At 42.9% G+C, this 27,282-nt stretch overlaps 1 protein-coding gene across 1 annotated transcript in view; it reads left to right on the top strand.

Annotated features, from left to right (window-relative positions):
• Positions 1-2,876: 2,876 nt before the first annotated feature.
• The window catches only part of LOC308307544 (rho GTPase-activating protein 6), a gene marked incomplete at both ends in the record, with an annotated part of 56,667 nt that continues 32,261 nt past the window's right edge, over positions 2,877-27,282 (top strand). Inside the window, one exon of the mRNA XM_080752810.1 lies at positions 2,877-3,020. Within this exon, the coding sequence (XP_080608936.1) occupies positions 2,877-3,020 (144 nt within the window). The remainder of the gene's footprint in view (positions 3,021-27,282) is intronic.

Here is a 27,282-nt window from a genome sequence, read left to right as displayed (position 1 = left end):
CAAGTGGCAAATTTATGTGACACATCATTTATTTAGAAAACAAGAAGATATGTTGGCAGAGTCAGTCCATATATTTGTTTAACATATATTTATTTAAATCAATATTGTCTTCAGCTAACCACAGTTGAATTGCAATGACATTCTATGGGCTGGCTTGCAGTACACCGTTCTCCCTTACCCGAAGTGGGCGCCGCTGTCTCAATTGTAGCAGTGGGAGTGATTTACTGGTGCCACAAATAACATCTCCCATTCATTTTCCCATGGATCTTTACAACAATGATGTTAAAGCCCATCCAGGATCCTGGTGAATCATGACCATAACATCTTTGATCCTGTGGAAGAAGAAAGAAAAAAGAAAGAAAAAGAAAAAAAAAGAAAAAAGAAAGAACATTTTTTCTTCACAGAATCAAAGGTTTTATGTATGGTTGTAGGTTTTCTTTTTCATGATTTCACCAGGATCCTGGATGGCTTGAAACTAGGCTTAAAATAATTTATATAAATATCTTTGTAAAAGTCTACACTGTATGTGAAAAATGAATGGCACCAGTAAACCACGCCCACTGCTATGCCCGTTTCAAGTGAGGATTGATCAGTGATACTGTAGAACAGGGTGTTTCCCTAGGGGGTCCTCAGAGTTACTATACAGGGGCACCAAATCTTTGTGAGGATATTCTTTTTTTACATTAACCACTTGAACCCTAGCATCCCTATTCTGGGGAGATCTCTCTTTCAACTACCTTGGCCTGAAAACACTGAAGACCCCTACTGTAGAGAAACAACTGTCCTCTTCTGGAAAAAAAAGCTTATTATGCACATCTAAATCCCAAACCTAAATGACCTAATTTGGAACTTTGCTTACGTAGGTGGGATATTTGAACACATACTTCTAGGTTCCGACTGTCTCCTGTTGCATGCTTTCAGGGACGTGCTGGCCATTGGGAAAAGCGGGACAACTCCCAAACGGCCGGTCCAGGCCATTAGGAAAAAATGTAAAATAAAATGTCGGCCTTCGTTCCATTTTGGGGGCTGTGCAGCCAACAAAGTAAATCGTCATTGTCGGGCAGAAACCTCGTATCTCCAAGTTTCAAATGTATAATTTTTTCGCAAAGCAAAGCCTTGCTTCATCATACAAGGCCGTTGCACAAAAGTAGTGAAAACAGCAGATCTACAAGCACAACGCCTCGCACCGCGAGGCGTTGTGTGCTTGTAGATCGGCTGTTTTCACTAGTTTAAATCATTTTTAAATGATAAATACAAAACAAACGGTTTTGGACAAGGTTTCCACCCGACAACGACGCATTATAAAAAAAAAATAAAAAAAAATGAGGGCCTCTCCAACTCTTTTTCCCGGGCTGAATCAGGGGCCCAGCACGTCCCTGCATGCTTTGCATGTTCAGTGGATGTCCACTCCTGAGGAAGTAGTTATCCTGATTCATGCGGAGAAAAATGACACGAGGGGAAGTGTGATGAGAATCTTGCGAGGAGTCTTTTGCTCCAAACCCTGCCACGAAAAAAGTGGATCAAAGCCGCAAAGCAGCTCTCTTATCACCACTTCCCCTGTCTGTTTGGCGGACTCGGGTATCTGATGAAGGCTTATCGTGACCATGCACTGCTGGTTCACATGTCATGTTATCAGACAGGTCCCTTCCCCGGGGCTCCCACAGGAAGAGCCATGATCCCATGGCACTACATGGCGAGTATCTCACTTACTATGAAGAACACACATCTCTGAAGCTGTGGCGATGCTGGCGAACCAATCGTTCCACCTTTCTCAAGACACATATTTCTCACTAGACTATCTTTCATTAGGCGATAATTTCAGACACAAGTTAGATACAATCGCAAAATAATCAAATCTACATATCTCTAATAATATGACAAAACAGAGTTTAGGACGTTATAGCTCAACTCAATCCACACAGTCACATGGTATAGGATAGGTAGGCCTACTGTGTGTTAATGGTGTGTGCTGAATGCCAATTACTCTGATCTCTGCTTGTAAATTCTAATTCTAATTTGCACATTTTAAAATGAGTCACAATGTTTGGCTAACTGTGCAGTTCGCTGTGGCCATGACATGAGAAAGTACAATATACAGTAATTACACTGTTTTCATGGTCACAAACATGTTTGTATTATGAATTTCTCGTAATCACAAAGGGAATTTCTAAAATGTCTTCAACATGTGGTCCTCAGAGTTACTACAGGGGGTCCTCCAAATCTTCCAATCCTTTTTATATTAACAACTTGAACCCCAGTGTCCATATTCTGAGAACTGTAGCCAAAGATAGCAGATCTATAAGCTTACAACGCCTCACGCTGTGAGGCGTTGTGAGCTTGTAGATCGGCTATTTTCAGCAAAGAGGTTTGGTGAAGAGGGGAAAAAGAGCAGCAGAATAAGAATAAGAACAGAATGAAATGTCAAGTTTTTTTTAAGTATTGACGGTTCAAGTGGTTAAATAGAATCCAACATAAGCTACACTGATAATTGTGCTGTCAAACAATGAAACTATATGGAATGAGAATCTATGAACAGGTTGTGGGGGTCCCTGCTTCATCTATTTCTCAACTAAGGGGTCCTTGGCCTGAAAACGTTGAAGACCCCTAAAAAAGGTCTAAGTGCTGCTGGAGGGGCGTGGGGGTGCGTTTGGTTTCCTACAGGGACTCCCTCACTCTGTGAGTGAGAGCAGAACCTCCACGACACGCACGTACTAAGGGCGCAGCATGCTGACGCACGGAGGACCATTCGTGGAACGGTCCCTTCTTTTTGTTACTACAACTTTCACTTCAAACGGAGGGTCCTTCTGGGCCTCTCTCCCGCAGAGCTGTACATCTCAACTCGCGTTTTGTTTCAAACTCAACGAGCGAAAGGAATAATGCACGCGCAAGGTTTGTTCAGCAGTGTTTTCCCGTGCTCTCCAAGAATGGTTTCCAAACAGAAACTCAGGCAGACTAGGAGTTTGGACCCGGCACTGATGCGACACATTGGCACCGAAGTCGAAGAGACACCAGATAATAAGGTAAGATAAGATCAGTGACCTGAGATTTCATTTCCACCTGCGATGTTGTCATCATCATCATGTCAATTTGTTTGCAAAGGCAAGTACCAAATGGATGCGCAACTCATGGCCAAGAGGAGTCGCAGTCGCTCACCAGTGATTTCTGAGGACACCCGGCCGTCCCTGACTGATCATTTATAGCTAGCCTGGTCATTTTGCCAGCGAAATAGTGGTATGAAACGTTACGTAACCAATCAATCAATCAATCAATCAATCAATCGCGTAATTGTAAATTATAGTGACCTACTTCCGACGGCGTTGACTTGATTTTGTTGTAGCCTTGTTTGTTGTTGATGATGGGATGATCCAGAGTAGACTGTGACTGTGACTGTTGATGATGACATCTCAGGCTCACCTGAAGCTGGAGCAGCTGATGACGACGATGATGATGATGCTAAAGCTTCTGCAAGTTGACGAAGAGAAAGCCCTATGTTATGCAATGTGGTGGTTGTGGGATGCAGAATTATACTTTAATAACCTAGTAGGCCTACCTATCTACTTTAATTCATTAGGGTTTGTATATTTTTATTTTCATTTCTTGTGGTATGCAACCATGAAGTAGCCTGCCTGTCACTAACAAATAATGTGTACAGTCAGAAGTAGGCTACCAAAATAGTTTTAGAGCAGCCATAAATCACTGCTGCCCTAAGTATTTTGGTGGGAATGCAGTGCTGTAGAGGCAATGTCAGGCATCAATGAGTTGAGACTTTTACTGTTATTTTTTAAAAGACACAATTAGAGCTTTTAAGAATAGCGGTAATAAAAAACGTTTGTGTGTGACTTTGTGTGTGTGTGTGTGTGTGTGTGTGCGTGCGTGCGTGCGCATGCATGCCTGCATGTGAGTGAGTGAGAAAGAGAGAGAGAGAGACAGGATGTGTGTTTGTAAACAATTATTTTTGATCACAAACAAAGATTGTATTTCATTTGGACTTGGACCAGATACATTATCACTGATTGCTGTGCTATGGCAGCCATGTTAAAGAAGAACATCCTGTGCTTGTGTACAGTATATTGTGATATTTGATAAACAAAGTGTAGAAAACTAATTTTAGGCCAACAGTGCCATTTGAATCATAGTCCTACAGAAGACTAAAAAGATGGATTAGCCTACTTGAGACTATATCCCACTGCACTGCACAACGCCAATGTCTGCCTCAAACCTTGTACTGCACTGTATGTCCAAATGTGTTCCAATGGATGTAGATATTATTTAGTGACAAGCGTGTTAATAAGTGACAAGCTTGTTAATAATACAGTAATTTCCATCCATATACACTTTTATAAAACCCACACAGACAGACTTAACCACTTTAAACCTGCCATCCCTATTTTGAGCATGTCATCATGGATTGGCATATAGGCTATTATTTTGTTAGCAAAAATAACAAATCTACAAGCTCACATAGCAACATGTGAGCTTGAAAATTCTCTATTTTTTTCTCTACTTTTGTTGCGATGCTGTCTATAACTGTACAACAAAATATAGCCTATATTAATGGGCCATTTTTATGAAAAATCATAAAGAGATTAAATATGGAGATAAAAGGTTTCTGCCCCACCGTGACAATATCTCACTGAAGGGATCGACTGTATGTTATTTTTTTATTGTCATGCATGTTGTAAAATGGTTGTTTTCATTTACACACACAGCATTTATCATGGGAAGAGAACTTTCTCTGGAGCTTCCTTTTACTCATAGCTCCCTGAAAGCCCTAAATTCAGGAAATGTTTGGAATTCCCTCAAGCATGATGTAACGCTGGGTTGCTTGCTATACAGGGGTCTTTATGTTTTTTTCATAGCCTCTTTAAAACATATTACAAGTTGAAACTAGCTCACTTGTGTAGCTGTTCTCAAATGCACAGTTCAACTCAAATGGCACAGCGTAACTAATGTAAGAGTCTTTGTATTCATTTTTGCCTATTTGAAAATGAGCCAGGCGTTTACAACAAGTTTTACCATTTATGTCAAATTCTATGTATGATCCAAATGGACCCATGAGCCCTTAGTTATGGGGGTCCTTGAAAATAAAACATTTGAGAACAGCTGTCCTAGTGCCATAGTAAATCAGTGTCATATTCTGAATAAAATCTGGAAACTTGACATTCTTATATGATCAAAATAGGAAGGAACATTATAACTGTGTTTAAAAGCTAAATCTAGAATGTACCACAGACAAGGCCAAGTCTTTACCAGGGACACATTTGCACATTTTTTCATGTATGGGCATATTTATGACCCCTGGTCACGTGATAATTTGGAAACTTATTTGGAAAAAATATTATTGTGACTGATTATGTGGGTTTGATTACATTATTCATATTATCTAAGCACTGTATGGAGCATTACTTTGAACATATGGTGGTCTTCCAAAACGGGGCCGATTCTGAGCACATAAAAGGTTAAAATAACTTGTTGCTGATGAGCCAGAAAAGCCAAGTCCTTGTGAAACGTTATGCCTCAGCAACAAGGCATTGTTTCCTGCAGACAGAGATTCCACTTCAGGCCAGGCTTTTAATTGGCTTCTTTTAAAACAAGATGTAGAGACACTCTTCATGCACTTTAACTGACTGAGGCAGCCAAAGTTGAATGTTTTCTTTCTCCAGAATGTCAGGGGTCTCTTGAACCTGCTTTCGATGTTCTATACTTGTAGTGTAGAGATCCTCTATAACCAAGACCAGGCATGTAGGGCAGCTGTAACCTATACTGTACGTTAACACAAAATCTCAAACACGAAAGTACGAATACTAGTATACATATTGCATACAGTAAGTAGCATTATGTGGACATTTCTTGCTCCTTGGTAGCATTTGTTTGCGGCGAATTTTAAAGAGGTGGTGCCATAGTTTTGTACTTTTTCTGTTTTGTACTCTTAATTAGTCTACTTGCCAGCCCATAGAGCCCCATTGTGAACCCGGACATATTGAGTACAGTAAGGTTTTATGTTAGAAATGTTGAGTATGGGTCCCCAGCATGTAGAAACTGCCGGATGCTAACTTGCATATGTTGAGCAATTTTCATAATTTGCATAATTCGATTTATTTAGCATAATCCCCCATAATAATGGATAATATGTCAAAAACTGATTGGCCGATTTGAACAATATTAGAGTGGTTTTGGGGGTTATTGAGGATGCTGAATCCATTTTCTAAATTCAAAATGGCCGTTTTAAACCGGAAATGGCCTTATTATACCAACTTAAAGTGGGGTGATTTTGATACTTTTTTGTTGATTTTCCAGTTGGTATATGGCCATTTCCGGTTTAAAACGGCCATTTTGAATTTAGAAAATGACAGAAATGGATTCAGCATCCTCAATAACCCCGAAAACCACTCCAGTATTGTTCAAATCGGCCAATCAGTTTTTGACATATTATCCATTATTATGGGGGATTATGCTAAATAAATCGAATTATGCAAATTATTATTAAAATTGCTCAACATATGCAAGTTAGCATCCGGCAGTTTCTACATGCTGGGGACCCATACTCAACATTTCTAACATAAAACCTTGGTGTACTCAATATGCCAGGGTTCAGATTCTGGCAAGTGGACTAAATCCTAATAGACCCCCAGGTTACTTCCTGAAATCTGAAAGCCTCTCAGAGCCCTGCTCTAGGTCTTCAGGGCATGACATTAAGGCTTGTCCTGTTGTCCGGGACAACTAATACATCTTTATGGATGTAAGTTCATTACTTGCACCAACATAGCGTGCAAGTACTGCGTTCGGCTGCGTATGTACATAAGATGTACAGTTGTACATATGTACTGTATGTATGTCGGTATCTGCCCATGTTTAAAACCGTAGCCCAATCAGGGACCAGCATTTCCAGCAACGTCATCATTAACAGCCAATGAGGGACCAGCATTCCTGGTGATGCCAGTGGTGAGCGCACCTCATAGCGGGCTCTGCTGGCGCACAAGTAGGCCATTCATGGCATGTGCGCAAGTTGGCACCTCGACAGAGTGCAGTTCTAGATACAAATGTACTTGTTCGTTGGACAAGTGGCTCTTGGTTTCACTTTTTCTGTGACGCAGACTATGGACTGTGGGGTGGAGTGGGTGAAGGGGGGTCTTATTTATTTATCAAATAAAATTTTTTAAAAAACAGAAAAATAAATTACTGTGAAATAGCAAATTATATCCAGACAATGACTTTTGTGCCTGGACAAGTGAATGGGAAATGTACTTGTCCAGAAGACAAGTGCCTCAAAAAGTTAATGTCAAGCCCATGGTTACAGTATTTGTTTAGTGTAATGGAGACGTATTTATGGAAGTGACATTATAATAGGCTTGTAATGAATACCAGGTATCTGGTCTCTCCTACAACAGTTGTCTACAAGAACCCAGATCTTTCTGCCAGAACCCTTAGAAATGTAATCACTATAAATCCGATTGAAGCTGATGAATAGTGGAGAGAGCAGTCTGACGGCAATGATATTTAATATGACTTATGCCTGGGCAGCTTGGAATCTTCCTTATGACGCTTAGAGAAGCAAGCTCGATGTCCACATTCTTTTGCATTGCTACAGATGACGCACAGATACTAGTTGATAAACCATTGGGGTCTACATGTTGCTTACTAATCAATTCTAGTTTTATTCCATTCACCATATTCACAAAGCGGCTAATTGCACTTTACATCATGAAGGCCATCCCCTCAGCGGACAGTTGAGGGCGAAGGGTGTGAGCTTCTTCCTCCCACTACTCACATGACCACGATGGCTACTTACACTGACAAGAGTGGCGAACCAGATGCACACCTTACTTCAGTTCAGTAATTAAAGTCACATGTGTTGGGTTGGGTGTATAAATATTCCCGACCAGTCATCTGGTCAGGGGGCGACTGTATCTAAGCGACCGTTGCAATAACAATAGTGAAGTCAGGTTGACATTGTTTTGCCCTTTGCATGAAACACTGCAGCTCCACCCCCCACTCAGAGCTCCAGCTCTCTCTAACTCTCCTTTTATGAGATGTCAGTATGTCCTGCGTCTCATGGCTGCCCAGCCAGGACTCATAAGAGCAGAATTGTCTGTATGTATTGTTTATGGCATGGCAGGGACCACTTGGCATACCTGTGTTTTTTCACTCAATAGGAAATGTACTTCCTCAGGGCAGGCAACCGCAGCGTTTGTATAAAGAGTACTGGATGCCCCTTAAGCCAAGATTAGCTTTACTGATGATTTGTCCATTATTAATTCAATTCAGAAGTACTGTATTGCCAGAGTCAATGCTTCCTAATTAATTTGTTTATGTAATCTACTGCGTGTGCGTGTGTGTGTGTGTGTGTGTGTGGGGGGGTTCCTTCCTTTTTTACATGTCAGCAAATTGTAACTTCACTAGCAAGGACCACTACAAATTGATAGTTTAAGAATTTATTGAAGAGAACGGTGAAACGAATGGAGCGAAACGAATAGAAATGCGAGGGACTTGAGTCGATGATGCAGAGTGGCCGATGCCGGATTGTCGATGATGCATAGTCTTCGATGCAGAGTCGATGACGAGTATCAGAGGCCGAGTCTCTGATACCGAACTTACAGAATTGGGGAAGCTTCGAAGGGGGCCCGCCGTAGCTCCCGGGCACGATGAATCCCCCTACAGAAGGAAAGAGTAGAGAGAAGAGAGGAAAGTAGTGGGGTGGTTGGGAGGGTTGCAGAATGCGATAATGATTGGGGGAAGTGGGTTAGGTGAGCTTTTATAGGTGAGCAGATGCAACCTGATTGGAGATAGCCTGATTGTAGGTGTGGCCCTGCTCCTGAACTTTAGTTGTCCCAACTCCATTTATTGCCGGAAGGGCTGGATAGAATAATCAATCATGTCAATAGGCCTACACCGTCCAGCATCATTATCTTGTTCTACATCTGTCCTATCCTATCTATTCCTGGGATATGTTTTTCTGTGATGGTTATTTGACTAAAAAGGTAATCATCTGTTCGGCGCTACCTACTGATCACTCCCGACAACTTTAATGAAATCAAATCCACCAGTTATTTTGTTCATAGAAATAAATATAGAGGAGATTACAATACCCTGCCATGTATTACTGCACATGTGTCAATACTATAGCCCATGATTACTGAATATATGTACAGTATGCTGTGACATATCTGCTTCTTTTTATCATAGGTTCTGCTTTCCCGATCCATGATGCATTTCCATTACCTATAATGGTAAAGTCATTGTGCAAGCTTTTTATTTTATATTGGGCAAGTTCTTATATTCAAATGGCAAACTGGACAGGACATAGGTAACTCTTACTACATGAATATGGTTATTTGGTCCCGTTTTCCCAATGGAAAAGGAGTTGGCCATCAGAAGCCGGATGTATTGGACTTTCGAGCTTCACTCTAGCTCTCTTTTCTCATTTAGAAGGCGTGTAAATTCAGCTTCATAACTGCACGTGGCCTTTGTTAAGTTATAGTTGGCTTTGGGAAAATAAACAAGATAATTCTAAACAATATTTCATTCATTGATTCCTTTGATGCATCTGGACTCAGGAGGTAGAGCGGCCATCTGGAACTGGAAGGTTCCTGGTTCATTCCCCAGCTTCTCATGCCATCATATCGAAGTGTCCTTGAGCAAGACACTTAACTCCTCACTGCTCCAGACAAGCAGGTTGGTGCATGATTATTTTCACCGTTGGTGTGTGAATATTAGGGCTGTGAAAATTTGCCAAAAATAGCATTCGAATATTCGCCCGAAAATCCACCGTTGATTCGAATAAATTCGAATATTCGAAAATATTGAATAATTCGAAGCATTCGCAATTCGAAGCTGTTTATTCTAATCTTTTTTTTTTTTTTTTTTTTTTAAGAAACCTTTTTCTTTAATTATTTATTTCATTTGCATTGTTATATTGCTGTTGGTGTACTGACATATTAACTTGTTTATTATTGTGATATTTATATTATAATTTGTGTTATCTGCTTATTGTAAGTCGCTTTGGATTAAAAGCATCTGCTAAATGCCTAAACTGTAAACTGTAGACAGTCGCGGTCGTGCAGCCAGGTCCGCGTTGGTCAGGGACGTGCAAAGAATGCTAAGAGAGGCAGGGGCTGACATTTCTAAAAGGGCATTTTGGTGGACAATTCTCTCTTAAAAGGGCAGGGGCTCAAGCCCCGTTTGATGTCTGTGTGCACGTGCCTGGCAGCATCGCATCGTCGTTGCGAAGCGTCACAGCAGCAGCCTGTGATGGAGTTGGAACAGCCACGACATGAAACGAGCAATTATAATCACACCAATGGAGTATGTTTTGGTTTGAACCAAATTAGGTAGTCTACAAGAGTGTGACGGAGTTTTACCGTTACCGTGGCTGCGTGCGGGGAGAATGACTCGTGAGAGAAGAAATCCATGCTTTGTGTTTTTCGGTGGAGAAGTCTCGTTGTCCGGCTTCCCGTCACTACCAAATGAGTCGCACGTTTCAGCTTGACTCGTTAATCATTCTGAATCAACATAATATGTTTAAAAGCACTGAGTGTGCAGTGAACTGCGAGGCGAGTGCATCTCTCCACTCCGTCGGAAAGGAGAGAGCCTTCCCTGCGGAGCGGACGACGGCCAGTGACAGTGTGAAGGGAAAGTTAAAAGCAGCTGGAGGTTTATTCTTCGCCGTATGACGGTGTTGCTAAATAGGCACCCTTAATGTACAAGCCCACAACGTATTGGATCAGCAACGCATTGTGGACCTGTAGATCAGCCCACTTTTGCAGCAGCGAATGGAGACTTCTGCCTTGCGAGACCAGCCACCTTTTAACGTTCCATGCGCCCAGAATCTCGCGAGAAGTGCGGTAGATTTGTTTTAATTAAATATAAATTAATTTGAAGCTCAATTTTTTACTTTCGAATATTCTTTTATTGTTAACATTCGAACGAATATTCGAATAAAGAATATTCTTTCACACCCCTAGTGAATATGAGGCACAGCCTACATTGTAAAGTGCTTTCATTGGTTGGAAGACTATATAAAAGCACTATATAAATACAAGACCATTTACCATTCATTTTATGAAAGAATGGCTCAATATCCAGTTCACCAGTCCTGACACCAGAATAGAACAGAGATTAGATCACAAATAAGAGGGAAGTCAGTCGGCTGAATAGGCTTGCCTAGTTTTTCAGATTATCCATTATTGTTTCCTTTTCCTTTGCTCAGAGTCAGAGAGAACAGTAGAGTGTCAGAGTGGTTTCCCACACTGCAAAGGCAATGAGCTCATGTTCTGTATTCTTTCATTTATGTCCTTACGGTGAGTATCGCTGTGCCCTGTACGGGGTCTACTGACTCAGGGTCTGAGTGGACTAAAGCCGAAATGTAAAGCAAAGAGACATCTGGTTTACATGAAGTAAGCCTCAACTCTTGTTTCTCACAGCAGAGCAGAATGAACGTAGCCAAGGATCAGCTTGGCTACGTTCCCCCAGGCACATATTTCTTCCCACAGGAGACTCTCCGTATGTATGGCATGGAACTAAACCTGCTTGCTTGCACACACACACACTATAGTACTATAAGTACCATGACATTCATTTCCTTCTGCCTCCGATAAGAGAAAAACAACACAGTGGGGTGGACAACGAGACTTGGGTTTCAAAAGGATTGATGTGATCAGATTTGTTGGTTCTTTCACTGTGATAGAATTACTGTGTTTGCACAGTGTCAGCCTGACCCAAAAGACTTTGCCAAATCTCATTGTACATTACATATATGTAGGCTTCGAAACAGATGCATCCCTGAGCAAATCCAGGGGTATTTTCATCCTTAAAAATGGAATGTCTGACATTGATCTTCCACGTTCAGCCTTATTGCCACAAGATGTATATATAGGAGGGAAAGAAACAGTGCTGCATGATTGTTCACTGCTCAGGATTAATGTTGGTTTTGGCCTTAAACGACTTCTAAATACCGTATATATTCCACAGAGGCTTCCTGGATGCACTGAATGTGGAAGATGGGGGGAGAGAGAGCGAGAGAGAGAGAGAGAGAGAGAGCGCGAGAGAGAGAGAGAGCGAGAGAGCATCATCAGTCATATCACTCACTCGCCAGGTCGCTCAATAGAAATAGTGATTTTGATCTGAAAATGTCTCATATGCAACAAAGTATACATTTGCGTTAAGAATTCATGTTGCTTGGGAAGCAAGTGGCTCATCACTACAGGATAGTGTGTGCTGCTGTGACTTGCTGTGGGGATAATGATCAGTCCTCTCCAGATTATTCCACTCCCTTGACAAACAAGCATCCCTCTGAACAATTGAATAAAAATAATCTTACGTGGGGCAATTAAACCGCAGTATAGCTGTGCAAAATTGAAGGGAAACCGTTGTTGAAGCATTGCTTACGGTATGTGTGAGGTTTTTTCAATCAATATTTCTTCAACGTTATACTGGAGCTGATTTAGCAATATTTTAAATACCCTCAGCTATTGTGTAATGTTATGGTTACTATAAAGTGAGTTACTGGGTCGTATGGCTGTGGTTCATTTTGTTCTGATCCAGACGCCTTTGTAGAATCTGTTAATTGTGATTATTTGCATTAATTTAAGCCGATTTAATCATTTTTTCTTTCTTTCTTTTGAGATGTTATTATTGGACAAGCCTGTGGGTATAAAACATGGATGACAGTGAGATATTTTGCTAAATATAGCATTTATCACTACTTTGTTCTTCAAACCCCCAGTTATCATCTGCCACGGTGTTTTGGTTTGATGTTTCTGCCTTGAACATGATCCTTATGATCTATGTAACATTATATGATCATTGTGATCTATGTCTAGTTTAACCAGTTTAATATTATTTGATGTGAAATGCATTTAGAAATATACATTAACAGGTTGCTTTGATTCCCTTCCTTAAATCCCACAAATGTGGACTTTTCTTTCTTCCTCAATTTGCACAGATAGTTAAGCAGTGTCTGCAAGTTATTATACAACCTTTAGAGGGAGCCATTTATCATATTATTGTACATTCTGAGACAATCATTTGCATTAGAGTTCATGTTAATTAGCTAAACTGCAATAGATCAGCTAAATATGATTTGAACAATTTGTCAAATGTAGCTATACATTTATCCAATTGCTAATATATCTTAATATGAATACTGATGTAGTCTCAGCCAAATACCTATACACTTTATAAAGTTAGGTCATCTGCTGAAACACTCATTCTGGCTTTGGGAAAACCCAGATAAATGTATTGTATCCAAATGTTGGATTAAACTGTATTATTTCACCTTTTTTGTTATATTGATGGAAGGTGAATCTCTATCCCTTATAGCATACATGGGCTACAGGCGGCCCGGGGGCCACATGCGGCCCCCACCTTCGCTTAATGCGGCCCGCAGGTTAATACCGGAACACTGATATATTATTCATTTCAGCTGTTACAATTCCTAACATGTCCTGGTTTAATTCCGTCAGACTATATTAGTTCAGGGGGCAAATCATTAAGGTTGAATGGACTTTATTGACAAGAATGGAAGCATACAATATAGCAGGCAGCAGAGACATATGAGCAATATATATATAGCAATACGGTAGCATCCTATAGCCTAAGCAGCAGCATCCTATAGCCTAAGCAGCAGCATGAATATGTAGCGTAACCAGACTACATGCGGATGGATTGGCGATGGATTCGGCTAACGGATCATGTGCCGCGTCCACGATAAATGATTAAGCTATAATCATCTATACGTGACTGAAGCTCTCCGCGTCACATGATCCGAGACCCCCAGCAAGGGGATAGCCTAATCCTGAGGTGGAGTTGGGGAAGGAGGTGGGGCGCTGAGTTTAGCAACTGAAGCACTGTAGGGTTAGTACCCTAGATATACTCTGAGTGGGGGGCGGAATATAATACTCCGCCCACCTGGGGGCGCGCCGCCAACCTCTTAGATCTCCCCCCTGAACTGGCTACGTCATTCTTCCTGCGCCTAATTTCAGGGGGCAAATCATTAAGGTTGAATGGACTTTATTGACAAGAATGGAAGCATACAATATAGCAGGCAGCAGAGACATATGAGCAATATATATATAGCAATACGGTAGCATCCTATAGCCTAAGCAGCAGCATCCTATAGCCTAAGCAGCAGCATGAATATGTAGCGTAACCAGACTACATGCGGATGGATTGGCGATGGATTCGGCTAACGGATCATGTGCCGCGTCCACGATAAATGATTAAGCTATAATCATCTATACGTGACTGAAGCTCTCCGCGTCACATGATCCGAGACCCCCAAAGAAGGAAGGACGGCGTCCTGCCAGGACGGCGTCCTAACCCCCCAAAACACGCAATGCTTCCGAATCCATGATCAATCCTAAACAATTACAGCAGCATAGGACATGAGCCGCAGGCAGCATAATAAAATGAGCAGCACGCATGGATAAATGCAGCATAATCTATACTACAAGCGGAACCTAAGAGTGGCTTATGGATTCTAAAAGGAAGGACCCACGCGGGTCCCCCCCCAACACACGCAACGCTTAGAATCCATAGACTCCTAATCACCGGTGAGGATGATTTGTTTCCGCGGACCTAACAGCTTGGACACTGCTGTGACCAGAAGCGCGAAATAACTAAACTGACACTATAGCGTACATTTACTATGCCCCCATACTCCTTTAATTACCTGAATTATGCAGCAACCTATACATTTTATTAAACTCTCCCCCTTCCCAACACACCTTGCTTTTGCAGAAGAGAACACCATTATACGAAGGGCTCCGTCCCTCCGCGTGACGTTCTTTCTTTTAGCGGTTACTGCTGAGCTGAAGCAATTAAAATATCTACTGCTAACTCCAGAACTCTAGAGCGCTATTGAATACTAGAATGAGCAGGCAAGGAATACTCGTTAGTACCAAAGTATTAGATATTAGCAGCTTGCCTAAAGCCAACCAATGATAAGAAAGGTAGCTCTAGTGTACTTTTGGCAATGCTGTAGTGGGCATGAGCAACTAGATATAACACTAATTAAAGACCTGTGAAGTGCAGCAGAGGCAGCACGTAAAAACCCACAAATATAAGGTATACGCTGCACATAACAGTAACTATACTGTTATAACCTTAAAGACACCCTGCCTTGTATATAAATACATGTGAGGGGCAGCAATAAACACACAGCCGAAACAGAACCTCATAATGCGGCCTTCTGAACCTGAGCGTCCTCCACGGGACGCGTGACTGATTGCGTGCCTCGGCCCCATCAGTCCATTAACCACGGGCTGCTTCACATCGTTCCCACGCCGCTTGACTGCTCCTCCGCCGCTGCATACGGAGGAACCCAGCCTGCTGCATCCGATGCAGCGGACGCCTGCTGCTGACGACCAGCTGAGGCCCGAGGGCGCCCGGAGCGCCGCCGCTGCTCCATGCCAGGAACGCCGTCGCCGAAGCTGCTCCGCGCCGGGGGCGCCGCCGCTGAAGGTGCTCCTCGCCAGAGAGCCGCCGCCGAAGCTGCTCCGCGCCAGGAGTGCTGCCGCCGAGTTGCTCCGCGCCAGGAGTGCTGCCGCCGAGCTGCTCCGCGCCAGGGGCGCCACTGCCGAAACTACTCCGCGCCGCAGGGAATGTGGCGTGTAGAGGGATGGCGCGACGCCTTCACTCTGGCCCTGCTCCCTCAGTCTCGCGGCGAACCAGCGTGCGTCATGGAACAGAGGGTCGTTGGGGCAGACATCGGGCGGGCAGCCAGGTGTTTCGGCATGGAGACACAGAATGGAAAAGTGCGTTAGTTCTGCTGCAGAGTCTGCTGACGCACATATAAGAAACTCTACAACCCAGCTCTTGACTTTTGAAGTCAAGCAATGCCAAAACATGGCCCAACCGATATGCGTAAAGTCCCCAGCTTAGAGCGACTGCGCCCTGACGGAACCGAACAAGCAAATGCGCTGCTATTTACCTGCTAGAGTCTGGCTCCGCTGTGCTTCCGGGGCAGCCGTCGCTGGCGAGAGAACTGGCTCCCGCCGCTGGCGCTAGAACTGGCGTTCCTTTGCTCCTTCGCGGCATGACGGCGGTGTCGGTGTGCCGCTCCCCCGGAAGCTGAGCCTGAGCCCTACACGCCTCCGTCGTGGGCTCGCGGGTCGCCGGGAAGTCAGGAAGGCTGGAGGGCCGGCTGGCCCAAGGCAGCAGCGGAAGCAGCTGCGCCGTCGCAACAATAGCCTCCGCGGTGCCGACGGACTCCCAGCCGCACACAGCAGTCGACTAAGCTAGGAACATAACCTTCATGACATGATTAGTGGGACCCGCAGCCAAAGCTGCCATGATAACCTGCTGTCATAGCCGTGGGCCTGCAGCCGCTCCGGCCTGAAACTGAAATAAACAGGATGAATAGCAACCAGTATGTATTAGCTTAGCATGAGCTGAAGGAAAACAGAACTGTAGCCAGTGCAGCGGCCACGGAAACACTGCTAGGACATACGGTGTGCTGTGTGACCCGGTACTATAGCCTTAGTTTGAAACAAATATTTGAGTTAAATCCCTTTAACTTCTGAAGCACTGGTAGCAGCTTAACAAGCAGTTGAAACACCCCGCAGCTGCCGTGCGACGCTGCAATGACGACCTGCTGTAGCTGTCGCTATGCGTCGGCTTTAGCCCGAAGCTGAAAGATAAACCTCATGTTTAGGAAACCTGAAAAATAAACATAATGTTAGGGTTAGGAACCTGAAAAATACAACGTAGACCTGGTGTTAGCCGCGCCCTTATAGCCGCCGCAGCGAGACGCTGTTAAGAAAAGTGATTTAGCTGAGCCTGTGCCACTTTAGCCTGGAGCTGCCATACTGGAGCAGTAATGACAACATGTTAGCAGAAACACTCAACACCCTGGTAACAGCTTGACATGCAGTAGAAACAATAACTTGCTGAAATAATAGACAGAATGTTAGCAACCAACAAGTATTAGCTTTAGCATGAGCTGAAAGAAAACATGATACAGCATTTTTACAAGCATCAGCCTTAGCTGTAATTATTAGCAGTTATGCTAGCACGCCGCCGCAGGTTGAGTGGAGCTACCAAGCATTTAGAGAAGACTACGATTCCCTGCATGCATTAGCGAGTCAACTGGTGACGTCAAGACAGACAGCACGCCTAGCGTTAGCGGACGCAAAACATTGTTTGCACGTAAACTGTGGCACCCATGAGCTTGCGGGTTTTCCTCCTTCCAGGAGCCCGCGCAAACATACAAGCGACAGGAACCATTTAGAAGCTGCTAAGGTATAGCAACCGGAGCCCTAGAATAGAGAGTTGCGTCACTCCCGTTCACTTCATGGGCCAGGTCTTCTACGCACACATCTATTGGCGTATAGTGACAAACGGCGAACCGGAAGTTTACAAAATGCATTGAAGTCTATGAGGTGTAAAGTGACAATGAACCACGTGACCAGCGCTGTTTCTGACCCCGCGGTGACACCACTCTCTGATTATACTGCTCTGATAGCAACTAGCACCTCATAAGCAGCAGCTGTTTATAGAGCAACGTTTTCAGACGGGGCCATACTTGCGCCTAGAACATGGCTAGCAAGCTGTTTTACCAACTAGCAGCTATCCTTACATTAGTTAAAGCTAGCCGGCTAACAAGCAAAGCTAGCCCCTGGCTGACTGCAAGGAAGGAACGCTCAACAGTAGCATATACGGCTGACAAAATACACCAATACGCCACTGATCCCGACAAATACACCACTGTTCCCGATAAGCACAAGCAACTGAGTTAACCTAGCGAACGGTCGCAAGCAAGCCAAGCACAAAGAAGTTATTTTAGCGTTAGCCAGGAGCCGCAACTGCTCCCGTCTCGATCTGTAGTATGCAAACTCAGCTGGAAAGAGCACCATTACCTTGATGAAGCAGTAGTTAGAAGTAGACCTCGGCCGTGTTTACCACAACAGCTAACCCAACCTTTATGCCATAATCCTTGCCTTGAACCCAGCCTGGACAGCCGCTAATCTTTAGCAACGTTAGCGAAACCCATAAGCACCTTAAATTAGCATTAGCAACAAACGACTGCCACATTAGACTGTAGCACGGAATCCGGCTGGGCTTGACATGCTAGCGAACTACATATCCCATCCCCAGCGTTTAGTATGCGCTGACGACGTCATGCCGTAAACCACCGCTTGACATGAACTCGGCTAGCTCGGATGCTAGGTGAATGCTCTATGCATTGACATGGCTAGCACGTTGTTTTACCAGCTAACAGCATCTTTACCGGAGTAGCCGGCTAGCAATAGCCACCGGCTAGCTCCTGGCTGACTATACATTGAACCTGTTGCTCCATGCTAGCCGATACGGCCCGCGCAGTCGCAAAACCACTGTGGCTATCATCGACAAACCCAACGACTGAGATTACCTTAACTCATGGTAGCCCAGTAAAGGCCCACCGGGGCACAATAAGTTAGCATTTAGCCCGTAGCCACAGCCCACTTTCTATGATCCTCCTTAGTATACATTTAGCCATGTTAGCAAGCCCGTAGCACCTTTAGATTAGCTTTAGCAACATGACTGAAGTACAGAATTCAGCTGGGGCACCAGCAACTTTAGCAAGACAATATGGACCTTGAAACTTTAGAATCAGCGATTACCCGAATAACAATCTCAAAACTACCCATGCGACTTGGCCAAGAACACAACTTCTAGCATTCAGTGATTACCAGAATAACAACCTCAACCTTCCCATACAACCTGGCCAGAACACAGCTTCTTAACTAGGTTAGTTTGGCAGCTAAGAACATGAAATAAGCAATAGTAGATAGCAGAAACAGCCAGAAATACTCAGCCAAGTTAGGCACCCTCTCGGAGCGGTGCATGGGCAGCAGTACGCTTCCAGCAGCAACAGGTGTGGCACCTGTGTGTGTCCTGCAGCGCTGAGTTTAGCAACTGAAGCACTGTAGGGTTAGTACCCTAGATATACTCTGAGTGGGGGGCGGAATATAATACTCCGCCCACCTGGGGGCGCGCCGCCAACCTCTTAGATCTCCCCCCTGAACTGGCTACGTCATTCTTCCTGCGCCTAATTAGCTTAATGACTAGTATAGTAGTATTTGTATTTAAGTTCATAAAGTTAACATGAGTATATAACTAAATGCGTTTGAAATTAAATCAAAATGTTACATTTCAGGATTCCAATTAAAAAATAACAAAAAATAATTCAGGATTCCAATTCAAAAGAAGAAATAATTGCTGATCTACAAGCTCAAAACGCATCGCAGCGCATTGCGTTTTGAGCTTGTAGATCTGCTATGTTTGCTTCTTTTGTATGAGATAGTACAATGACAAAGTAGGACGTAGCAATATGCAATGTGGCCTTCTGGAGTGAAGGTGGAAATATAGTGGCCCCCTTATAGGCAGCTGAAATGAATTACAATTCTGGGTCACTATACGGTATCTTTCTGACCTTTAGTTCATATCTCTGGGGCATTTGGGGCTCAGAAACTTGCTTAACCCACTGAATATCTATCTGTCTCATTCTGCTGGTTCTACATCATTCACAATGAAATGTAGGTCACAAGATGTATTAGAGGCACTAAGCAAGGCTAGAGACACTCCAAATGTGTCTGAAAACGATTTGTTTTTGCAATTGCTACAACAGTTGTTACACATAATGGTAGATAGACCCTTCTCTGGTAATGAGTGTACTGCCCTTTCATGAAACGCAGGCACCTTTTCATGATATAGAGCAGGGTTTCTCAAATGTGTTCCCGACACAAGTTTTGGGGTGCCGCAGATAACTCAGTCCCTCTATACTTAATACAACAGAACTGAGTTGCACTGCTCTTGGTGTGTTCTTTTTCGATCTATTCTACACCCAATATCTCACCAGAATTCACCCAAAATAGCTGATCTCTATCTGCTTCCTTCTATGCATGAGTAGTCCAAGCCGCTTCTTTTCACCTGACAGGGGAGAGATTCCCTGGCTGGACGTAGCACGTTGTTCCAACCAGTTCCTTTCCCCTCCATCAGGTGCCCCAGCTGGCCAGTATAGAGACCAGGATTACTGCATGTTTTTTGTTGGGGTACCTACCCTAGGAGACACAGGGAAAACATGCAAACTCCACACAGAAAGGCTCTTTTGCCAACCCCACTTAGGCGGGCACTGATGACGCGGAGGAGAGAACACGCACCCATCGCCCACAGCGTCCCCAGCGGGAATCGAACCCAGGACCTTCTAGCTGTGAGGTGACAGCGCTACCGACTGCGCCACCGTGCCTCCGGAACGTGATGTTCTGTCAAGTTTTCCCTCGGATATACTGTATCTTAGGCGGAAATATTTACACAATTTCTACACAAGTTCTCTCTACACAATTACCACAATAAATCAATGTTATGTGCTATAAAGTAACAAAGTAATTCAGGAGTGCCGTTGATGAAAAGGTTATTTACAGCCAAAAAGGTTTGAGAACCACTGATATAGAGATAGAGGAGGTTTTCTTTTTAGGACTGTGTGTAACTCCTGGAGTGTTAGGATGGAATGTCATCTGCATTCCTCAGAGCTCTAGGAGGAGAGTAAAGAGTGAGCAAGGGAGAGAGAGAGAGAGAGAGAGAGAGATAGAGAGAGACGGCCTGGAGGAGGGTTAGCTTGCAGAAACTGCAAGCTGCTCTCTGTTCATGGCAGCTAAGCTCTTACAAAGGCAAAATGCATTAAAGGTGACACACCATGATATTTCACTTTTCCTATTTTAAAACCTTTTTTTGGGGTCCCACTAGCACCTTCTATCCTCACAAAGTCCCATTTCTGACTGAAGGCGAAGGTTAAAAGTAGGCCTATCCCACGGGTTCTCAAAACAGGCTATCCAGATTTGCTGCCGATTGTGACGTCATCTGCCGATTGTGACGTCATCATCAAAAAAAATCTAAAAGAATTTAAAAAAAATCACACCCGTGTGAACTGAGCGGTGGTCGTGGAGGCTGTGCAACAGCACTACTGGGTGGGTGCAGCGGGGTTAGTGTGCAGTTGCTTTACAATGCTGTAGTTTCTTCACACACTCTAATTTATTTGACCCTAAAACATTCAGTTTGTTAATAATAATAATAACTTGACCACACATGCTGACCCACCCTTCCCCCCTGTGTGTGTGTGTGTGTGTGTGTGTGTGTGTGTGTGTGTGTGTGTGTGTGTGTGTGTGTGTGTGTGTGTGTGTGTGTGTGTGTGTGTGTGTGTGTGTGTGAGAGAGAGAACAACAGCGCCCCTCCCTTAACATGTGTGGTCAGAAAAGGTACTGCAGGCTTGAGGCTACATACACGGACGGACGGCTGGACGGACGGCCGGACGGACGCATACACACACGGCCACGTATAGGAGACGGTGTGACCACCGCTCAAAAAAAAAGATTTTGAGGGGGGTGGCGCAGTTCAGGCCAAAGGTGGTACTGCAGCTGAAATGCTCTGAGAGCCATTCAAAAATGAGAGAGGCTCTCTATTCAGGAGTGGTAATTTAGCCAAAATCTTATCCAAAGACAACAAAATATTTGTTATGTTCGTTTATTTTGGATCTGAGAGGCCAAATCTCATCAAATGGTGGTCCGTGGCTCAAATGCCGAATAAATAATGGACCTTGATATGAAAAGGGTTGCTTTCCTGGCTGCTGCAGCAGCTGTTCAACTCCAGCTGTTGTTAAACTACTTAGATTAGCTAGGCTTGTGCAGGGGGATCAGGGCAACACCTGCCCTGACCACTATTTGCAACACCCGGCTTTCTCTGGTGTTCATGGAATTTGCCCGCAGTGGTCAATGAAAATACACGGATGGTTCCTAATCTCTTTGGGTTTGGATTTATTTATGCAGTTAACAGTATGCTTCATGTTATTTTATACTTTACATAGCAATCTTTCAGACAAATTGAAGTGTGCCCATTTCTTGCCTCTTCAAAGTGTATTAGAAATAGACGATCTACAAGCTCACAACTTGTCTCATCGTGACCATGAGCTTGTAGATATATATATATATATATATATATATATATATATATATATTCCTATTATGACCTGCCAAACATAGGGAAGCCAGGGTGAAAGTGGTGAAGTGTTTGTCAATTTATGTATTTGAATTTATTGAACTATTAGTTAAGACCAGAGTTTAAACTATTGCTCAAGTAATCTAGACCCTGCAATGATTGCTGAGATGAGCGAGGATGATGTTGCACACAGGATGCTGGGGTTCCAGTGGTTAAATGAACAGTGCAGTAAGACTGCAAAAACGGGGTCATGATTCCTCTATACCTGACATCGCCTTCCAGTTGGTTTGTTATTGTCTAACAGATTGCTTCCTGTTTATAAGGCAAGGGCTTGCTGAATATATCAGCACACTGCACTGTGATAACAAACTAGCTCATTCCAGCACTCCAGGAGGCAAAAATGCATCCCACACACTGCTCCCAGTGGAGCTATAGATTTTGACTTGGGTGAACATTATAATACTCAACATGTTTTATAGCAGTTTCTCAAACGTTCAGATTTCAAGGTCTCCCCTTAACTCTGACAGTGTACAAATGGAACCAAATGAACCCAACATGTTCAACGGGTTCATTTGGTGTCATTTGTACTGTCAGAGTTACAGACGTATATGGGTCAATTTAGACCCCCCCTGAAAGAATCCACAGAGTCCCTGGAGTCCACTTTGAGAACCACTGTTTTATAGCATACGCCATAGCAATTGCTATAGTACATAATAAAACTGCATGAAATGTACTTGCAGCTTGTTCATCCTGAGATGGACCCTGCTTCAGTTGAAAGCAATAGGATGTACAGTATAGGCCTACAGTGCATAATTATCATAATTTGATGAAAAGAGTACAAAGGACCGCAATGGAAACAAGCCATAGGCTTTCTTGGGTTTACAATGCTTGTAGCAGACCTTGTATTTAACTGTACTTTCCTTTTTCAATAAATCAATTATTCAATCAGCCACATGTGCCATCGTGATTTGTTCTGTACATTTAGTTACAGTAATTAACACAATTATTGTATTTAAAGTCAAATTTGGGAACTGTTTGAATACATTAGGTTTGATTTGTGAATGGAAAACATCATCATGTGTAATGTATGGAACCTTCTTGATTCATCATAGCCAAATCATCAACCTGTTCTGTCCTTTTAACAATTAACAGCCCAGTCAATTCAATTCAGCTACATTTTATTACAGTGCCAAATCACTTGTCTTAAGACACATAGTCAATAAGTAACCTAAGAGGATAAAAACGTGGTCAGCAATTAATGGTTTATGGCAGTATTGTAATACTATAGCATAAATAGTTTTATTAACCGTTTCCCAGACTTTTGGTCTGACTGTTTTATTTAGATATTTATCGACGATGTGACTAAACAGACTGGAATCATCTACTCTATCTCCCATGACATGCGCCCCGCCCATCCCATGGTGGTGATTGCATTTCGTCTACTCTTTAGCAGATCTGTGGTGGTGAAGGAACGTGTGTACGACTCCTCAGTCAGTCCTCCTCCTGGGCACATTAGGATGTTGATGACACAGACAACATTTTGTAAAAGCATGTAGCGCCAGGCTTTGACATCTCTTCAGAAAACCCGCCGTTCGGATCGTGGTCTTTGCACTTTGCAGAGAAGAGAGAGCGAGAGCGCGTTTGTCTTCATTTATTTAAAGTGCGCGTCCGTTGGGTGAACCTATCGATGTCATCTGGCCATGGGGGACCCCCATGATCTTGACAGGCGCATCGCTTATCTTGTGAGTAGGACCCACTAAATTGTATTTCTGACTGGTGTCATGAGTTTAAGTGTAACTTTGTGCGTAAACCTCGCGCAGTCACCAGGGGAATTTTCTTTCTCGTTCTAAAGTAGCCTGATTTATTTTATACTCCGTCCATCGTACGACGGTGTCGCGGGCCATCGGGCGCGCTTTGGGAGCGCATGAGGAATGGATTTAAGACATTATCCTTGCTTCTGGTAGCTTTGTATGGTGGTACAGGTAGTCAGAGAACTTAATAAGTAGCCTATAACCACTGGACCCTTTATGTAGCTTAGGGAATGGGGAAATCATTGTTTCAAAGGCTACTGGTTTTCAATAATGTCAGTCAGATACATGCCTGGCCTGCCCTTTACTTAGCTCTGGTCCATGGCGTTAGAAGTTCTCCTTCTATGGACCAGAGCTAGCCTGCCCTCGAGCTTCCTGTAATTAGTAGCTATATTCTTTTATGGACACCACTGTAATTAGGCTACCTCTCACTTAGCACCTCCTCATTTTAGACCTGTTTGACCACCACTCACTTTACAAGTTTTCTTGGGACCCTGGCTTTGTTATTGCTTGTGTTTGTGACTTCCTACTCAGTGGCCCAGAAGCACCTTGAAGGCAAATAAAACAATGGTAAACACTTTGCCGCCAGGCCTTGTCAGGAAGTGAAATGGACTGAAGTTTAGACAATAATGCATTTGTATATACTGTAGCAGGGTGAAAGGATATGAGTCATTGAAGGCCAACTTTTTTCAGTGCTGGCATTATTTCTTGGAAATGACAAAATGTGATGTTACCATAATAATGTGCACGGCCACAGTGTCACTTTTGTCCTTTTCTTGAATGTTTGACTTTGAGATTGATGACTTAACTGAGCTAATGTGAACCTGTCAACAAATTATCCACCAGTGATGTATTCCTTGACTTAAAGTAAAGAATCTGGGTTATCAGGACGTTGTCAAGATTCAGTGTTGACATAACCTTCCAGGTGACCTCCTTAATAGCCTATAAGTGAAGTCTTATGTCTGGAATTGAACATGTTGCAGAACAGAGGGGGAGAGCATTATTTCATCTGCTGTTGTTGGGCTTGGTTAGTACAAGGAAGGAATGACAAAATCATAATACATTATGCAGTCAAAGTGTTTACATCGTTCTCCATTGGAAAATTCTCCCCCAAAACATTCCACTCAATAGCTTCCTTTGCAGAGACAAGTGTGGTTGATCACCGTAATCTGGGCTGTCTATCTCACTATATTCTATAAAGTACCTTTCACCTTTCCGCTCATTGTGGTTCACTGAATGACAGCCAGAGTGTTGCATGTCAGACCTCGATGAATCAAAGTAAGGTAGGCTACTACCACTTGAAGGTGTGGATTAGCAGTTCCAGTGGGTGAATAGTGCATTGGCGGAATACTGCATGTTTGTTTTGCGTAGTTATATTAATAGATAATCAGTGTAGATTTGTGAGCGGTGTTCCTGGAAGGAGCTAAGCTCCAACAAATGGCTTTGTAGGGGCTCTGAAGTGTGGCCTACTTCTGGCCTACATCTTGACACAAATCGCTCAAAGTTTGTTGTACGCCCAGAGTCCGGTCTCTGAAGCTTGGCCTAAGGCCTACATCTTGGCACAAAGAACTCAAAATGTTGTACGCCCAAGGTCACATTGGCCAAGCTTCGCGGGACGCTAAATAAAATTAACTCACGAATAGCACCGCTTACTTTACACTAGGTGTGATTATTACATGTTTTTGTGTGACTGCAATATTTATGAGAGAGTCTGTTTGTCTGTCTGGAGCTAATCTCAAACCGCTGTGCCTTCACTCCTTTTCCCCACATATACGATTTAAGATATTTATGTCAATGAGGCTGTGATCAGGCTGAAACATTGCCCAACAATAGGAGTTAAATTATATTATTATTATATATATTAAATTATAGATATGTCATAGACATTTCATGACATACTGTAGATGAGCAACTCTAAATAGATTGCATCATCAAGTTCCCCTTGAAGCTTCAATCCAATAAGCAAAGGAAGAAAGTGTAACAACTGGTATATCAGTTGTGCTCACCATGTATATTGTATTCCATTCCACTTTGGGTCTTTAAATGAGACATAATTTATTCCAGTGGTAACATTTTCTTCTGCTAAAGCTGTGCTGCAAGTTGCAACAGCTTAAAAATATTTCTAAAGTGCAACTGAAATTGCACTTACAACAGCAGAATAAAAGTGGGTCAATCTTTCATTATACATCCTCACTTGATCTTCTTACATCAAATGTCAACAATTTCTACAGTGGTTGGTCTCAACATTCCTTGTGCTGTGTTTGTGTCTAAAATTTGGCATTATTTGCAAGTTTGTGAATGAATGTGACCAATTATATGATGTTGTAGAAGCCATATTAAACGAAATCAAGAAAATGAGATGGTGGCTTAAGTCTGTTGATAGCTGTTGGTTCTGTTGATCCAATCCGTAACACAATCAATTGATTGATCATTCGCCCAGATTTTAGTCGACAAAGTAACACTGGCGGAGATTTATCAGACATGTTTAGGCTCAACAGAAGTGCCATAGGCCTACCCAATAAACTTTCTGGGTGAGTGATATGACACATGACATGTTCATCATTACTTCACACATGAGGTCACCAACCATTACCAACCTGAGTAGACGGTGCACATCGTGATTATGACTTGTAATGGTTAGTAGTAAATGCTTAGTAAAATGGACCTGAGTCACACTTTCCCCCCCCAACCCACACCGAATCTCTCTGCCAAAAATACCATATCTCACAACATGAGCTTGTATCCAAATGAAACTTTTTTTTTTTAATTTAAGCTATTTATTAACAATTACCGGTAGTGGCCTGAACTGTGCCACTACTAAAATGGAATACAAAACAAACAGAAAATCACTTACATTGTACTATAATAGTGTAGTGTATTTACTACAAGCTAAGGTCTTATTCAGTGGATCCCACTTCATCAACTGAAGGAGACCCTGGTGGATATCATATCTGATATGATGAAACTCTCCACTCCCATATGTACTCACACAAGTGGAATGTCTGAATAGATTTACTAAATGGCTTATTATAACAGCCACTTTTCATTTCACCTAATAACTGTGTACAAGGGAAATCACATTGTTGATTAATTGTCTTCATTCACTGGATAATATATATATTATTTTGACATCACATATGGCTACAAATGGCAAGTCTGATTCTGTTTGAAATGGCATCCCGGCTTTGACACAAGAGGCAGCAGTCTGATAAACTTCATAGCTGTATGTCAAAAAGTATTGAGTGTAAATTAACTTCCAATTGGCTTAATTTAAAGCAGGTCCCCAATAAGCACACATCTGTAATGAACTGTTTTAAGTGGCTGTGACTTAAGTTACAGATTAGCCAATATGGCAATCAATACATCTCAAAAGCAGCTAAACTGTATTGTTTATCTATATTCATGCTAGTGAGAGTACAGTGTATACTGCTGGTAGCATTAAGTTAATTTAAAGGATTTGGCATCTTTCCTGAAGCTTTTCCTTTGGCTCTTAAGCAGAAATAAATAG

This window comes from Nannobrachium achirus (assembly GCF_963921795.1).
Source record: "Nannobrachium achirus genome assembly, chromosome: 22".
Taxonomy (NCBI): domain Eukaryota; kingdom Metazoa; phylum Chordata; class Actinopteri; order Myctophiformes; family Myctophidae; genus Nannobrachium; species Nannobrachium achirus.
The sequence above is the reverse complement of the archived record's forward strand: the minus strand, read 5'-3'. Positions and strand labels throughout refer to the sequence as shown.